This window comes from Elephas maximus, chromosome 19 (assembly GCF_024166365.1).
Source record: "Elephas maximus indicus isolate mEleMax1 chromosome 19, mEleMax1 primary haplotype, whole genome shotgun sequence".
NCBI classification, from domain to species: domain Eukaryota; kingdom Metazoa; phylum Chordata; class Mammalia; order Proboscidea; family Elephantidae; genus Elephas; species Elephas maximus.
This window is the reverse complement of record NC_064837.1, coordinates 63,764,855-63,782,563: the sequence shown is the minus strand read 5'-3', so window position 1 is coordinate 63,782,563 and position 17,709 is coordinate 63,764,855. Positions and strand designations below refer to the sequence as shown.

Below are 17,709 nucleotides of genomic sequence, written 5' to 3'. Positions count from 1 at the left end.
CCACCCTCAGTAGGCACTTAAACAAGAGCTGTTGAATGATGGCATTGGGTGAATTTACAGAGAACCAGGTGTCTTGTATGGATTTGCTCATGAATATCCTGCCTTTAGAAGCTTACAATCTAGTAGAAAGAGATAAAGAACATACATGAAGAATCTTAATGCAGGAGAGAGACTCATCATGAAAGAAGCAAAGAAGAAATGCAAAGGGCAAGCCAGGTTTGAAGGCTGGCCCTGCCCAGCCTAACTGCTTACCGTTGGATAAACCACTTTATCTCTATGAGCCTTAATTTCCTCACCGAAGAAATGGAGCTAATAATACAAGAGAGGAAAAGGAAGCACTGTTACCATGAAATTGCTTGAAATTGTTTAAATATATCTTCTGAGCACGTGAAAGGTTTTTTTAAAAAGAAAATTATTCTAAGAACTGAAACCAGTGTGATTTACTGATGTGGTTTTTACAGACAAAGCCAAATAATAGAAACTAATAAACAGCTAGTAAATATTTACTTATTAAAATTATGCTTGTCACATTATTGTAAGGAGTCAATGAAATTATGCGTGTGACGTGTACCTAGAAAGAAACCTGGCCTAGGGTAGGTGTTTCACAAGTCTTTGTTCTTTAATTCTGTTTGTATGGCTTGGGGTCATCTTTGCTGAGGAGGTGTTGTTTAAACTAAACTGTGAAAAATGTTTAGAATTCCGATAGAGTAGTACTGCAAATATTAGCTACGGTTTTTATAGCACTTTTATATACTCTTTAAGTTTCTATGGCTGTATAACAAATTACCCCAAAACTTAATGGTGTGATACAATCATTTATTACGCTCACAGATTCTGTGAGTCAGTAATCCAGACAGGCAGTCAAGGCACAGTGGCGACAGCCTGGTTTCTGCTTTACAATGACTGAGACCTCAGCTGGAAGACTTGAAGGTTCAGGGCTCTCATGTGTTCATTCACATGTCTAGTGTTGATGCTGGCTGTTGGCAGGGACCTCAGTTCCTCTCTGTGTTGTCCTTTTCCATGTCTGCATGGGCTAGATTGGGCTTCCTCACAACAGGATGGCTGGATTCCAAGGGCAAGTGTCCCAAGAGAGAGGCAAATGGAAGCTATACCTTTTGGATGATCTGGCCTCTAAAGTCACATAACACCACTTCCAGCATGTTCTATTGGTGGATTAGTTACACGTCCCCCAGATTGAAGGGGAAGGGATATAAACCCCACCTCTCAGTGGGAGCAGTGTATACCACAATGTAAGAAGAACATGTGGGATGGGAGATAAATATTGATGCCACCATCTTTGGAAAGATACCGCCTGCCATACACACATGATCTTACGTAATCCTCACTAAAACCTCATGAGGAAGGTTCTATTCTTAAATCCATTTTATAGAAGAGGAAATGAAGGGTCAACAAGGTAACGAGTTGTGCCCCATTATAGCTAGTAAATAAGAGAACCGAGATTTGAAAGCCACTAAATATTACACATAAAACCAAAAACCCAGTGCCATCGAGTCGATTCCGACTCATAGCGACCCTATAGGACAGAGTAGAACTGCCCCGTAGAGTTTCCAAGGAGCGCCTGGCGGACTTGAACTGCTGACCTCTTGGTTAGCAGCCTTAGCACTTAACCACTACGCCACCAGGGTTTCCACTGTTACACATACTACCTACCAAATGTAGAGCAAGGATGCCAATAGCAGGTTTTCTTTTTTGAGGCACTTAACTGCCTAGATGCCTCCAGGATGCTGTTGAATCGTGGCATGTTGGTGAATCATAGCTTGTTCTGGTTGCATTCCAGGGAGGGGCCAGGCACTTCCCTGAGGTGGGAAGTGAGGTGTAAGTGATCCAAGGTGGTAGGAGGTAAAGCAAGATGGGTGTGGGCATAAAGACAGAAAAGTAGATTTGGGTCAGGTTAAGGAGGTCCCTGAATCCAAGCAAGGGAGTTTAGGCTTTCCTGAAGCAATGAGGAGATACCAAAAGGTCTGAGCAAGACAGAGACGTGATCAGAAAAATGAAGCAGGATCAGCGTGCAAGATGGATCCAGATGTAGGTGACCAAGGAGGGAGTCAGTGTAGCCTGGGCAATGGGGCTGATTTGTTGGTCCTCTGGGGGAACAGAGGGGCCTCGGGAAATGAGATTGGTATTCCAGAGGAAGAGCCGAAGGGCTTTGTGGGGGACAGGGAAGGGAAGTACCACACAGCTACAGACTCTTAAGACTCCAGGGTGTGAGCCTAGGTCATTGGAACAAGTTGGGGGCAGGAAGCTCCGTTAACAGAAGGAAGAAAGCAAGAAGGAGGGCTTGGCGAGGAGGTGAGTAAGAGCTCTCCTGGCGGAAATACTCAGCAGACTGTTGGAAACAGGGTCCTGGCGCTCAGGAGGAGCCAGAGCAGGAGTTGTGAGAGTTGTTCGCAGAGAGATGGTGGTCAGAATTTCCAGGTTAGGTGAGCCCACCAAAGGCGCAGTGTGGCTAAAAAGAGAATCAAATCCAGGACTTGGAAAAGGAGTGTGGCCCAGTGGTCCTCGAACTTCAGGGTATAGCAGATTCCTCGGGAGAGTGAATCAAGAACTCAGAGGCAGGTCTTTTCCTTGGGACAAAGAAAGGTGGGAGCCCCTTTGTGTGTTTACCCTGTCCGCAGGTGATTCTGAGACCCACCGAAGTCTAAGAACCACTGGTTTCAGCCAAGATAGCAGTTCTCAACGTTGGCTCACATCGAAACCACCTGTTGTTGTTAGTTGCCATCTAGTCAGTTCAAACTCATGGAGACCCCAAGTGTGCAGGGTCGAACTGCCCCACAGGGTTTTCAAGGCGGTACCTTTCAGAAGCAGATTGCCAGGGCTGTCTTCCAAGGTGCCTCTGGGTGAGTTCGAACCGCCAACCTTTCAGCTAGTAATCAAGCGCTTAACTGTTTGTGCCACTGAGGGACTCCTGGAAGTACTTATGCAGCTTTAAAAAACCTGATGTCTAGGTCCCACTCACTCCCAGAGACTCACCTTAACTGATAACATCTTCAAAGACACTATTTCCAAACAAGGTCACGTTCATGGGGACCAGGGATCAGGACACAGTTCAGCCCATAACAAGGAGGGAATGGAAGAAAGTTAAGGCCTGTAAGTCAGGGGTCTGAAAAGTCACCGCTATAGGAATTGTGAAGGCCCATCCCCACCCATGCCAATGAAGTCAGAGGCTTTGGGGATGGGGCCCCAGCATCAGCATTTTTTCACTCCGTGGGTGGTTCTGACACACAGCTAAGTTTGAGGACACACAGTGCTTCTCACACTTGACTATGAACACACTTCCTGGGGGTCTTGTTACAATGCAGGTTCTGATTTAGCAGATCTGGGCTGCAGCCTGAGATTCTGCATTTCTAACCAGCACCTGGTGGGTGCCCATGATACGGTCCACAGACCACACTTTGAGTAGCAAAAACCAGTTGCCATTGAGTCGATTCTGATTCATGGCAACCCCACGTGTGTCAGAGTAGAACTGTACTCTGCAGGGTTTTCAATGGCTGATTTTTCGGAAGTGGATCACCAGGCCTTTCTTTCGAGGCTCCTCTCTAGGTAGACCCAAACCTCCAGCCGTTTGGTTAGCAGCCGAGTGTGTTAACCACCCGTGCCTCCCAGGACCTCTTGAGTACAAAGATGTGCATTCATTTTCAAGAGACGTGGTGGTCAGCACGAACACCCCTTTCCTACACCCCATCTCAAGCCACTGCTATGGGAATCAGGCGTTTCTTGATCCCAGTGGGCAGGCGGGCTCCAGAAGTTTCCCACCTGTGCCTGTTCTGTTCTCTGCTTCCCCCCCTGTCTGACAGAACATCAGCGCCTGGATAACTGTTTCCCCTCGTTATCTGCCAAGTGGGTAGGCCTGTTTTAAAAAGAGCAATATGGTGTTTATGTTCACACATATGCACAACCTCACACACTCCCCGCCCGAGGCATAGGGGAAACCATCTCCTGTCTCCACACCATTTATGAATGTCACTGTATCTTGGGTCCTGAGACCACACCCCCTTCTGTGTGTACCTCCTTCCCTCCTCCCAAGGGCATGGAAATCTGGCCTAAACCTGCGGTACTCTAGGACCGGGAAGGAGGAAAAGCTCCATCTGACTCCAGAGTCTGCAGTCTGCGTTCAAATCCTGCCTCTGCTCCTTCTGCTACCTGTGTGACCTTGGGCAAGTTAATTAGCTTCTCTAAGCTCATGTGAGCAGTTGTTTTCAGTTGCAATATAACCACCAACCTTTCGTGGTTTTTCCATGAATCAATGGATATAAAAGCACAGGAGCCTTAGGGGGCAGTGAGTGTATGTTAATGGGGAAGGAACAATTCAGAAAAAGAGGGAGAGGATGGCTGCACAACTTGAAGAATGGAATTGATGTCACTGAATTGTACATGTAGAAATTGTTGAATGGGTGTATGTTCTGCTGGTATGTTTTCAACAACAAACAATAAATAAAATAATTTTTTTTTTTTTTAAGCCAAAAGCACTGGCAGTGCACGGCGGGACGTGCATGGCTTTTTGTATGAGAGACTCAATTGATTTGTAAACTTTCACCTAAAGCACAATAAATAAATTTTTTTTTAAAAAGCCAGAAGCACAAAGCTGGGCACATCCTTGTGATGGGTTAGCGGATAAGTGATGGGGGAATGAGATGCCCTGAGTGTGGTGAGCCCAGCTCCGGGCACATCCTGGGGGTGGGTTACAGGGTGGCAATGGGGTGTTCTGAGCCTGGTGAGCCCAGCTCCAAATGCTCCCCTCCCCCATAGCACCCTGTCTGTCCTGCATTTTCCTGCCTTTGCCACCACCGCCAAGCAGGAGCCTGAGGCTGACCGCCACCTGATCCCTGCTCGCTCTCCCTCCTGCAGACATGGGGAACTTTGAGGAGGGCGAGAAGCGCCAGATCGTTTCCCATGGAGAAGCCGCTGTCATCCGTGCCCCCCGCATCGCCAGCTTCCCCCAGCCGCAGGTGACCTGGTTCCGAGATGGCCGCAAGATCCCACCCAGTAGCCGCATGTGAGTGCTCTTGGGGAGGCGGGGCTGTTGCACCTTGGAAGAGAGACCCCCCAAGAGCTGAGAAGGGCTCAGCTTTTCCAGACTGTAGCCAGATCTCACAGGAGGACAGGAAGTTCAGTTTATAGGGAAGAGAGGGGCTTTCTGGAAATGTCAGTCTCCTTCCTGGGGACCCCAGGGCATTGTCTGCTCGCGGGAGAACACTTCTGCCTACCAGAGCTCTTTCAAAAACCACACAGCCACATCCAAAGGCGCCGTCACCGTGGTTACAGGCCCAGGACTCAGGCCAGCAGTGCCAGGGGGTGTTGGAGGGTGCTGGCGTCTCCTCACGACGGAGGAGGAGAACGGCTGAGTCCCGGGTGTTTCCGTTGCCTGGGTGTGGCTGGGTGTCCCCTGGTGTATATTTTGGCTGAAAGGGGGAGGTGTGTCCAGGAGAGCCTGGGGTGAGGGAGACACACAGCCCTTTCAGGGCTAACAAGGACCCTCTGTGTGCACCCCTGGTGGCGGCTGTGGCAGCTTGGCTTGTGGGCAGGACGATGGAGCCAACACCTTACACCTCCACAGATCGCTCAGAGCAAAGCGTCTCCTTCCGGGATAGAGCCGGCCTTCCGGCCCCCACCCCCTTAGGGTCTGGAGCTGGCCCCAGCTTTCTACTTCTTAGCTCCAAGCCTCACCTACCAGTTGCCATGGAGCCAACTCTAGCTTATGGCGACCCCGTGTGTGTCCGAGTAGAACTTCGTCCCATAGGCTGATTTTTCAGAAGTAGATTGCCAGGCCTTTCCTCCAAGGTGCCTCTGGGTAGACTCGAACCTCCAACTTTTCCTTTAGCAGCTCAGCTTGTTAACTATTTGTCCCACCCAAGGACTAACTCCCACCCACTCCCAGAAAATAAGAAAGGCCACCTTTCTACTGATCTACTCAGGGCACCCCGTAGACCGAATAGCCCTGTGGATAGAGGCAATACCTGGTCTCTGTAGAAAGCAGAGGACTAGACAGACAGCCCTGGCCTCTGGGGAACATTAAGTCTAGTAAGAGATGCATACTAATACTAACACAATAATAACACCATAGCGGTAATCGTGGCTGTCACTGAGTGTCTGCTATGCTCCCGGGACTGCTCTGCGCACACCGCAGACATCCTCTCCTCCGGGGTCGGTGCTCTCCACCAGGGAAGACTCCCTTTCAGCTCATTCTCTTTTCTGTCCCCAGAGCACATGCTCAAAAAATAGTTATCAAATGAATGATCCTCACAACAGGCCTATGAGGTGACTTGTTTTATGCCCGTTTTACAGATGGGAAAGTGAAGCTCCCGAAAGTTTAGCCACTTTGCCAAATTGCATACAGCAGATAAGTGACTGGAAACCCTGGTGGCGTAGTGGTTTAGTGCTACGGCTGCTAACCAAAGGGTCAGCAGTTCGAATCCGCCAGGCGCTCCTTGGAAACTCTGGGGCAGTTCTACTCTTTCCTATAGGGTCGCTATGAGTCGGAATCGACTCGACAGCACTGGGTTTGGTTTTTTTTTTTGTTTGTTTGGTAAATGATGGGGCTGGTTCCAGGCTCACCTGCTCTGAGTCAGGATCCTTAAATTCTATCTTATGTGAAAAGTATGGGGTGATAAGCACAAAGGCATAAAGGATGAAAAAACAGGATAAAAAGTGATTGCATTTGTGGAGAACTAGGCCCAGTATGGAGCCCCTGGGTGGTGCAAATGGTTAACACGCTAAGCTGCTAACTGAAAGGTTGGATGTTCTAGTCCACTCAGAGGCAGCTAGGAAGAAAGGCCTGACCATCTGCTTCTGAAAGATCACAGCTGCTGAAAGCCCTGTGGAGCACAGTTCTACTCTGACACACATGGGGTTGCCGTGAATCAGAATTGACTCGATGGCAACTGGTTTTGTTTTTTTACTATTATTGTTTTTGGAGTTTTTTGTTTTTTTTTTTAGTCCCGATACGGGGATTCTCAACCTGTCTACCTACTGAAATCATTCAGGGACCTTTAAAATATGTTATTCTTTGGGACATACCCCCTAGACATCCTGATTTCATTGAAATGGGGTTTGATCTGGACATCAGAATTTTTGAATGCCCCCTGAGTAGTTCTAAGGTGCAGCCAGGGTTGAGAATGCCTGTCCTAGTATGTGTCCATTACTGGCATCCACAATAATGCTGCATCAAAACTGTCCCAGTGCCTGGAAACAATAGCGCTTATTTTTCTCGTGAGTCTGCAGGTTGGTGATTTGGGCTGGGCTTGGCTGGGCGGTTCTTCTGGTCTTGACTGGGTTGTCTCACTTGTCTGGGGTTGGATATGGAATGACTAGGCTGACTCAGCTCTGCTCCACATGAGGCTATCTCACATGCCATGGGTGGCATCAAGAACGAGATCCTGCAAGCCAATCAATTGGAAGTGGCTGCCTAGAATACTGTGTTGAAAAGGATTCTGAGGCCACATCCTGACTCAATGGGAAAGAGCACATAATTGATTAGTAATGTCTGCCATGGCATCAGGAGGGGGCATGTCGGCTCTCATCTCCAACATTTATCAGTAGATGAAACCGATTCCCCAACCTCACTCCCATCATCCCTTTCCTAATACCTCTCCCTATCCCCTTCTCATTCCTGGCCTCTTCTCCCTCCCCGCTTTCATTCACAACATTCTTTAGCATCAGGATAGAGCAGTAGCAATCCTGGTGCACACAAAGACTTCCATGGTCACACCCACCCCCAGCAACATCTCAGCAGTGACAGAGGATTAATATTCATAACTGAGACAGTGGGGCCTCTAGAAGGAAGTTCTCCACTGTCGGTGCATCACAGATACATGTCTGATGGGTGCTATCAGCTGGAGGGGCTCAGAGGGTGATGAAGGCATGTGCTAGCTGCACAGGGATACCCTCCTGCTGGGGCGTCCATGGCCATTAGCAACACCTCCCACCCCCTGGCCATTCATTGTTGAAAAAGAGACAAGATTCCTACCAAGGACACATGCTGGGGCCTTTGGGCAGGTTCTAGGATGAGTTATTTTATTCCTAATTAAATTATCCAGGGAGCCCTGGTGGCACAGTTGTTAAGTGCTTGGCTGCTAACCAAAAGGTCAACAGTTCGAATCCACCAGTCACTCCTTGGAAACTCTAGGGGGCAGTTCTGCTCTGTCCTGTAGGGTCACTATTAGTCAGAATTGACTCAACGGCAATGGGTTTGGTTGGTTTTTTTGTTTTGTTTTGTTTTTAGTTATTCATCGGGTCCCCATGGAACCCAGAAAAAGTAGGAGTAGTGGGTAGGAGGAAACCCTGGTGGCTTAGTGGTTAAGTGCTATAGCTACTAACCAAAAGGTCGGCAGTTCAAATCCACCAGGTGCTCCTTGGAAACTCTATGGGACAGTTCTACTCTGCCTATAGGGTTGCTATGAGTCAGAATCAACTTGATGGCTACGGGTTTGGTTTTTTTTTTTTTTTTTTTTGGTTTAGTGGGTGGGAGGTGGGGTGGGAGCTGGACCAATCAGAGGAGTGGGATGAGTCACGGTATGGCCGAAAAACACTGACCCTTACCTAGAGTGTTGGGTCCTGCGGCCCAGCCCCACAAGGTTTCTTCTACCAGGTTCTTTCAGGGCAGCTGCCTTGGAGCGGAGGTGGCTGGAAGCCCACGTGAGTGCACTGTGGAGGTGAAGTACCGTGGAGGTGAAGCCCAGGGACCTTCCCGAGAAGCCATAATGCCAGTCCTCCTGAACTGTCTGCTAAGAATAGAGAAGGGACAAGTGAAAGGGCCCTTGCACTTCCCAGCCTCCCTGCCTCCCATTCCACTCCGCATCTGAAACTCGAACTCGCGCCCTGTGGATCTGAGTCTAGTGTGCTTTCTTCTAGGGACTAGTTAAGGCAAGGCTAGCTGCAGTAGCAGATGTTGCTTGTTGTTGTTGGCTGCTGTCTAGTCGGTCCCTGACTTACGGCAACCCCACGCACGACAAAATATAAACACCATGCCGTTCCCATGATCGGTTGCACATCGGATCATTGTGACCCACAGGGTTTTCATTGGCTGACTTTTGGAAGTAGGTCACCAGGCCTTTCTTCCTAGCCTGTCTTAGTCTGGAAACTCTGCTGTAACCTGTTCAGCATCATAGCAACCTGAAAGCATCCATTGACAGATAGGTGGTGACTGCATATGAGGTGCATTGGCTGGGAATCGAACCAGGTCTCCCACACGGGAGGTGAGAATTCTGCCCTGAAGTATCACTGCCACAGCAATAGCGATGCTGTTGTTGTTGTTGTTTGTTGTTGTCAGGTGCTGTCAAGTTGGTTTTCAACTCATAACACCCCACGTGACAGGGTAGAAGTGCCCCGGAGGGTTTTCTAGGCTGTAATCTTTACAGAAAGCAGATCACCAGGTCTTTCTCCCACAGAGCCACGGGGTGGGTTCAAACTGCCAACCTTTTGGTTATCAGCTGAGTGCTTAACCATTGCTCAGTAGCAGATAAACCCCCAAATCTCAGTGCCTTGACACCACCGGCGTTTGTTTCCTGCTCATTTAAAGTCCTACCAGAGGGAATGCAAAATGATACAACCATTTTGGAAAACGATATGGTGCTTCCTTAGAAAACTAGAAATAGAAATACCATATGATCCAGCAATCCCACTCCTAGAAATATATCCTAGAGAAATAAGAGTTGTTACGCAAATAGACATATGCACACCCATGTTCACTGCAGCATTGTTCACGATGGCAAAAAGATGGAAACACCTAGGTGCCCATCAACAGATGAATGGATAAACAAACTGTGGTACATACACACCATGGAGTATTACACAACGATGAAGAACAACGATGAATCTGTGAAGCATCTCACAACATAGATGAATCTGGAGGGCATTATGCTGAGTGACATAAGTCAATCACGAAAGGACAAATATTGTATGAGACCACTACTGTAAAAACTCATGAAAAGGTTTACACACATAAAAAGAAACAATCTTTGATGGTTACGAGGGAGGGGAAGGGTGGGGATAGAAAAGCACTGAATAGACAATAGATAAGTGGTAACTTCGGTGAGGGGTAAAACAGTACACAACACTGGGGAAGCCAGCACAGCTTGTACAAGGCAAGGTCATGGAAGCTCCATAGACACATCCAAACTCCCTGGGGGATGGAATTCCTGGGCTGAGGGCTATGGGGACCATGGTCTCAGGGAACATCTAGCTCAGCTGGCATAACAGAGTTTATAAAGAAAACGTTCTTCATTCTACTTTGGTGAGTAGCATCTGGGGTCTTAAAAGCCTGTGAGCGGCTGTCTAGGGTATTCCACTGGTCTCACCCCTTCGGGAGCAAGGAATAATGAAGAAAACTAAAGATACAAGGGAAAGATTAGTCCAAAGGACTAATGGACCACATCTACCACAGCCTCCGCGAGACTGAATCCAGTACAACTAGATGGTGCCCGGCTACTGCTCTGATGGGGATTACAGTAGAGGGTCTCAGAGAGAGCTGGAGGAAAATGTAGAGCAAAATTCTAGCTCAAAAAGAAACACCAGACTTGCTAGCCTGACAGAGACTGGAGAAACCCTGAGAGTATGGCACCCAGACACCCTTTCAGCTCAGTAATGAAGTCACTCCTGAGGTTCACCCTTCAGCCAAAGATTGGACAGGCCCATGGAACAAAAGAAGACTAAGGGGGCACAGCAGCCCAGGGACAAGGACTGGAAGGCAGGAGGGGACAGGAAAGCTTGTAATAGGGAACCCAGGGTTGAGAAGGGAGAGTGTTGACATGCCGTGGGGTTGTTAACCATTGTCATAAAACAATTTGTGTACTGTTTAATGAGAAACTAGTTTGTTCTGTAAGTCTTCATCTAAAGTACAATAATAAAAATAAATAAAGTCCTACCAGAGCGAGGTGCTCTCCTGCACACAGTCATTCAGGGACCCTGACAGATGGGGCTTCCAAGATGCCCTGCTCTGACAGGCAGGGAGAGAGAAAGCACAGAGGGTCATGCAGACGGTTATATGGTCGCAGCCTGGAAGTGGTGCTCATCACTGCCCCCACTTTCCACTTGCTCAGTCACTGTGCCCCCTCCCTGCCTCCACAGATGCAGGGGGGCTGGGCAGCAGGTCCCTGGCTGGGTGGGCACATCCCAGCAACAACAGCACTCTACAGAAGGAGAGCTGGCCATCCCATCTAGAACAGGGTTTCTCAGCCACAACACCATTGACGTGTCGTGTGGGATCATTATCTGTGGTGGGAGCTGTCCAGTGCACTGAGGGATTATGAGGAGCACCCAGCCTCAACCCACTAGATGCCAGTAGCACCTACCCGTGGTTGTGACAACCAAAAATGTCTCTAGAAATTACCAAATGTCCTCTGGGAGGCAGTCAGCCCTGGTTGAGAACCATTGATCTAGAAGGGTGGGTCATACTGTGAACAGAGTAGAGGTGAGCAGGCCTTGTGGGCAAGGAGAGAAGCTGCGGGTGGGAGACCAGCTCATCGCCAGCCTGCAGGCAGTCAGGTGGCCCCAAGGGGTGCCAGGTTGTGCCAGGTGGGCCCGTTGCGGACTTCTTAAACGTGCTCCTGTGGTAGCCATGGCAACAGGAATGGTTGGGGACGTGGAACCAGTGTCCTCCTCAAGTGTTGCTGCCCATCAGGACTGTTGGTGGTACCCACACCAATTTCTCTCAGCCCTGAGGTTTGACTGTGTCCTGGTGGTGGCCATGTGTGAGGGAGAGAGACAGAGAGACAGGCAGTAGGCTGCGGGCCACCTCAGAGCAAATAGGGGAAAGAACAGAAGCAGCCGGAGGAGTCAGACTCCCTCAACTTGAGGCTGGACGATCCTCGCAAGCAGCTGAGTCCACCCTGAGCACAGGTGAGGCAAGGCTGCATGCTCCTTAGCAGCTGGGGCAGAGCTGGGGCTCTCTTCCAGAGCTCACCCCAGACCTCGGCCAGTGCCCTGCATGGAAGGACACACCCCACCTCCTTTCCCCAACCCTTGCTCACCCCAAGATACACCAAGGACAGGGAGGACGCCCTGCAGGAGACCAGAGCCCACTGAAAGCTCCCCAGTGGAGAAATGTCACCATCCTTGTCCCCTTTGTCACTTTTAAAATAGTTTAGCCTGGCTCTGGCCCTACCTCCATTATCCCCTTAACACAAACCAAACTAGTTGCCATCGAGTCAGTTCCGACTTACAGCAACCTCATGCATGTCAGAGTATAACTGTGCTCCGTAGGGTTCTCAATGGTTGATTTTTCAGAAGAAGATTGCCAGGCCTTTCTCCTGAGGCACCTCTGGGTGGACTCGAGCCTCCCACCTTGAGATTAGCAGCCAACTGTGTTAACTGTTAGCACTACCCAAGACTCCAACATCTCATTAGGTGGTGGTTAAAAGGGCCCTCTGGAAAAAATTTAATAATTGGACATCGTTAGGGTACCCAAGAATTGGGGCGTGGTGGCTTTGCCTCTGTACTCCCCAGAGACCTGTGGATGGTGTGAGGCTCAGCATGTGAAGGGCCAAAACCAGGAGAGAGGGAAAAACCCAGCACAGCCAGGCAGGGAGAGAGCTGGGCTGGCCAAGCGTTAGCAGGATGTTTATTTGAGAGCCTGTTTAAAACTGTAACATTCACCTAATGGGAAATTTTGAAAAGAATTCAACTGGATTTGTCCTTGTTAAACTAACATTAAGGATGTTTAACAGCTGTCTCGGGCACATCGCATTAAAATCGGAGATAGACTTGACAAACTAATGGTTTTGTTTGTCATTGGGAGAATTGGAGAGAGGGGGAAACAGGCAGAGCCAGCGTGGGCAGCACTTCTGGACTGTGCTGCCCACTGTTAGTGGGGGAACCTGCTTCCGGCTTGGACAAGTCCTCCAGGCTCCCTGGGGACCTGGACTGCTGCGGGTCTGCATGTGAGATTTCAGCACCCAAGCCAAAACCAAACCCAGTGCCGTTGAGTTGATTCCGACTCATAGCGACCCTATAGGACAGAGTAGAACTGCCCCATAAAGTTTCCAAGGAGCGCCTGGCAGATTTGAACTGCCGACCCTTTGGTTAGCAGCGGTAGCACTTAACCACTATGACACCAGGGTTTCCGATTTCAGCAAAGGGAACGGGATTGGTGGCAAACAGCAAGCCTCCTTTTCCCTCCTAATCAGCTGGGCTGGTCCCACTCTCATTGGCTGGCTCCAGCGAGGTGGAAACTGATACCCAAAGAAGGGGCTGGAGGAGCTGTGAACCCCAGGACTCTATGTTGTAGGTCACCTGCGGCCTTTGAATCAACCTGAACAAAGCTTCTTGTTGTTGTTAACTTCCATCAAGTCAGAACCTGACACATGGTAGCCCACAGACAACAGAACGTTTCTGCCTGGTCCTGTCCATTTGGGTGATCCATGTTCTGTTTTGGATCAGATCATTGTGATCCACAGGGTTTTCAGTGGCTGATTTTCAGAAGATCACCAGGCCTTTCTTCCTCATCTGCCTCAGTCTGGAAGACTCCACTGAAATCTGTTCAGCGTCATAGCAACACACAAGCCTCCCCTGGCCAGACAGGTGGTGGCTGTGCCTGAGGTGCATCGGCCAGGAATCAAACCCAGGTCTCCTGCGTGGAAGGCGAGAATTCTAGCACTGAACCACCACTGCCTCATAAACAAATTTAGCATTAGGTTTAAGACTCTGATTCTGGAATAGCCCTAGCTCATTTCTAAATTCATTATCATCGCCCATTCATTCATTCATTCCACAGACATTTCTTCAGTGTCTGCACACACGGTACAGAGATGACAGCGCACAGATGGACGGGTGTTGTAACAAAAGAAAGGGCAGGATTCCACAGTGCTTGTGGGAAAGACCCTGAGCCCAGTCTTGGGAGGCAGGGCCCAGGGAAGCTTTATGTAAACGCTCCCAGTCTCAGACCTGCAGACATGAATTGGTGTATTTGGGTCTGATCCCCAATGCTGGCAACACGTTGGCACTTGCTACAGGCTAAACGTAGCTGGGGCTACGAGCCACAGGTGTAAGCAGGAAATGGCTTGGGAAAGTGGGCCGGAGGAGGAACTCTGGGATGCAGCCCCCTCTCTCTCCAGCAGGGAGAGGGAGGTTGGGCCAGCCCCCCTGCTTCATTCCCTGCTCTCTCTGCGATCCTCAGAGCCCCTCGGGCCCTGTCCAAGGAACCCTTTTTCTCTCTTCCCAGAGCCATCACGCTGGAGAACACCCTTGTCATCCTGTCCACAGTGGCTCCCGACGCCGGCCGCTACTACGTGCAGGCTGTTAATGACAAGAACGGGGATAATAAGACCAGCCAGCCCGTCACTCTCGCTGTGGAGAGTAAGTAAGCTCAGGGCTGGGACTGCGAGCCAGCGGGTCATTAAATCCTGGAACTGCGCTCCAGGGAACCATGGGGAAGATGGAATGGTGGGTGGGTACGGGTTGGCAGGGAGGAGCCACCCAAGGAGGAGGAGGTCTGAAGAGAGAACGAGAAACAGCTTGGCAATGGGCGTGCAGGGACAGGAGGGAGCCAAGTTCTGGACACCTCAGTCCCCTGACAAGTCGAGACCTCGGATCTGGACAGGGGCCGCTTAGCTTGGCTGTGAGTGGGGCCACTGGAGACCTGATGGGTGAGAAATATCACGTAAGTGTGTGCATGTGTGATTACAGGTGCTCAGATGGTGGCAGGGAGAGCACCCCAGGAGGCAGGGAGCTCAGTTTAAAGACATATACCAGCTGCACCAACTCAGCTGGGACAAAAAAAACAGTTGTTGCCAAGTCAGTTCCAACTCATGGAGACCCCATGTGTGCAGAGTAGAACTGCTCCATAGGGTTTTCAAAGCCATGACCTTTCAGAAGCACATTGCCAGGCCTGTCTTCTTTGGCACCTCTGGACACCAACCTTTCAATTAGCAGCCGGGTACTTAACGGTTTGTGCCACCCAGAGACTCCTAACTGGCACAAAGTTTTGCTTTTCCTGGGGGCTAGGCTTGTCCTCACTGTTAGGGGCACAGCCCAGGCTCCAGCCCGAAAGCGCCCCTCTGCCCATCCTCAGAGACCCCCTCCTGGCTCCCTGGAAGAGAGGGGCATAGCTCTTCCCCAGGGAGCCCGCATCAACTTGGCAGAGCGCAGAGGGTAGGGAATTAAAGGGCAAAGGGCCGCTCCTTGAGCATCCTTTGGCAAACCGATACCTGTCCAACAAGGCTGGTTCCACCAGCTTTCTGATCCATTGTGATGGAGATACTGGGGCCATCTGTCCTCCCTGGGCTAGCTCTCCCCTGCCTCATCTCTGGGACAGCAGAGGTAGGTGTGGCAGCCCCCAACCAGCAAGCCCAGGAGGAAATCAGAGTACGAGGGCCAAGCCACAGCTTCCCACAGCAGCAGAGCACCTGCAAGATGGGATAGCCAGATGTTCACGTCCCTCCACATCTGTACAGCTCCTGCTCCAAACCAAGTCTCGCTTGTCATCCATGGTTGTACATACTTGCACACCCGCCAACAGATCTCATCCTCAGATCCCAGCCTCTGTCTGCCACAGCCCCAAGAGCGCAGAACATTCCCCGACCCCTGCCATCCCCATTCCTGAGCCTCCTGAGCTCTGCAGGACCCTCCCCATTGCCTGGAGTTGACCTCCTTCCCTCAACCCAAGTTCCAGTCTGCCTAGGAGGGAGCTCCATTCTGTTTACCATCCGGCTCAGGGTGTAGGCTGACATTTACCTGGGCCAAGGTCTTAGTCTTGTCCCAGCAGCCTGGGTCCCAGCCTGTCACCTGGGGCTGCTGTTTCTATAGGAAAAGGGGATTTAATCATCAGAGAGAGATGATTTCCCAGTGATCAGACTACCTGGAGTCTAAAGTGATAACAAGGAAACCCCCCCAATGACATGGATTGACACAATCACTGCAACAATGGGCTGAAATATAGCAACCATCACAGAGATGGCGCAGGACCTAGCAACATTTCTTTCTGTTGTACGTAAGGTCACCGTGAGCCGGAGGTGACTCGACAGTAACCAACAACCACCACCACCAAAGGTATCCAGGCATTGGCAAGAGGGGTCGTCAAAGACCCGGAGTGGTTCACAGTGATCCCCACTTGCCGAGTCAAAGCAAAGCATCTTCCAGGTGATTTACCTGGAGAGACCTTCGTTTACCTGGACAGACACCAAGTTGAATATCCTTCCATTCATTCTGTGCACCTCCCTACAGGGATTGAGCCCACCTACCCCTGGCCGACTGTGGGGGTGACTTGCTTTCTGCTCCATCCCAACACCCCCAGCCCTTCAGCTGGCCCCAGGGAGATCCCCCTCCTGAGCCCTCCGCCGCCTGAGCCTCACCCACGGTCTGTCTCTCCAGCCCACCGCCCCTGCCTCCTGCCTTCTGCAGTGATTTGTATGGGATTGGGAACAGAATCAGCTGATTTTTAGCTAATTTCTCCTCCCACAAGTGACTGCTCTTCAGAACCCTGTTCCTGTCACTGACACAAACCTCCAGCCTGCCTGGCAGCCAATTTTCCAGGAGCAATTGCCACTTCTCCCTCCACCAACTCCGACTCTGGCTTCTCCACTTATCTCCTCACCCTCCGTGCCCTCCCTTCTTCACCTCCTCTTCTGTCTACCCTCCTCAAAGGACCCATCAGCTACTTAGCAGCCCCTGGGGTAGGGGGTGGAGCCCTGGTGGCACAGTGGTTAAAAGCTCAGCTGCTAACCAAAAGGCCAGCGGTTCAAATCCACCAGCCGCTCCTTGGAAACCCTATGGGGCAGTTCTGCTCTGTCCTGTAAGGTCGCTATGAGTCAGAATAGACTCAATGGCAATGGGTTTTTTTGTTTTGTTTAACGGGGTAGAGGGCACCCACCTCTGAAATGGAGAAGGAAAGAGCAAAGCCAGGGGCCCCAGAAGTTGCCCCCAACCTAGGCATGACCCTGCTGACCTCACAGACCATCACAGCCCCAGAAAAGTCCACACCTGGGTACCGGGACTCCACCCTAAGGGCCAGAGCTGCGCCATCTCACAGAAATACCATGTGGGCCCCAGAAGTAATTATAAATTTTCCAGGAGCAACACTTTTTTAAAAAGCAAAAGGAAGTAAGTGAAATTAATTTCAGTCATATTTTATTTAACCCAATACTTCCAAAATGTTACCGTTTTAACACGGAGTCAGTATAAGAAATACCGATGAGATATTTTACATGGGTTTTGTTCGTACTCAGTCTTTGAAATTGGTGTGCGTTTTATCCTTTCAGTACATCTCAATTTGGGTGCTAAATTTTCATCTGAAATACGTGATCTCTGTTTAGATTTCATGAAATTCAGAGTTGAAAAAGTAGATTCACGTGTTTGAATTGTTCCACACATACTTAAAAGCCTTCCAATAACTGAATGGAGGATCCATTTTTTAAATTAAATGTAAATTGATTCAAATCAAATCGCAGTAAATCCAAACGCTCTCGCCACAGTTCAGAGCTCAGGAGCCCATGTGTCTGGTGGCCACCCTGTTGGACGTATTGGATGTGTTGGGCAGTTCAGGACTACAAGTCCAGGACGGGCAGGGTCAGACCCTTGCGCCACCACTCTCTTGCCCTGGGGTCTGAGAAGAGTCTCTATCCCTGAGCTTCAGTTTCCCCTTCTGTACGGTGAGTGATGCCCATGCAAAGGGTAGTTGAGAGAGTCAAATGAGGTGGCTTGGGGAGAATGGACCCTGGAACCTGGCACACATTGGGCGGCACTTGTTGGGCCTGTTCTCAA

At 50.1% G+C, this 17,709-nt stretch overlaps 1 protein-coding gene across 2 annotated transcripts in view; it reads left to right on the top strand.

The window, feature by feature from the left end:
• The window catches only part of SDK2 (sidekick cell adhesion molecule 2), a 310,850-nt gene that overhangs the window by 186,164 nt on the left and 106,977 nt on the right, over positions 1-17,709 (top strand). For both annotated transcript variants that reach the window (XM_049861426.1, XM_049861425.1), the window contains exons 4-5: positions 4,867-5,014; positions 14,174-14,307. In XM_049861426.1, coding sequence (XP_049717383.1) covers positions 4,867-5,014; positions 14,174-14,307 — 282 coding nt within the window. The remainder of the gene's footprint in view (positions 1-4,866; positions 5,015-14,173; positions 14,308-17,709) is intronic.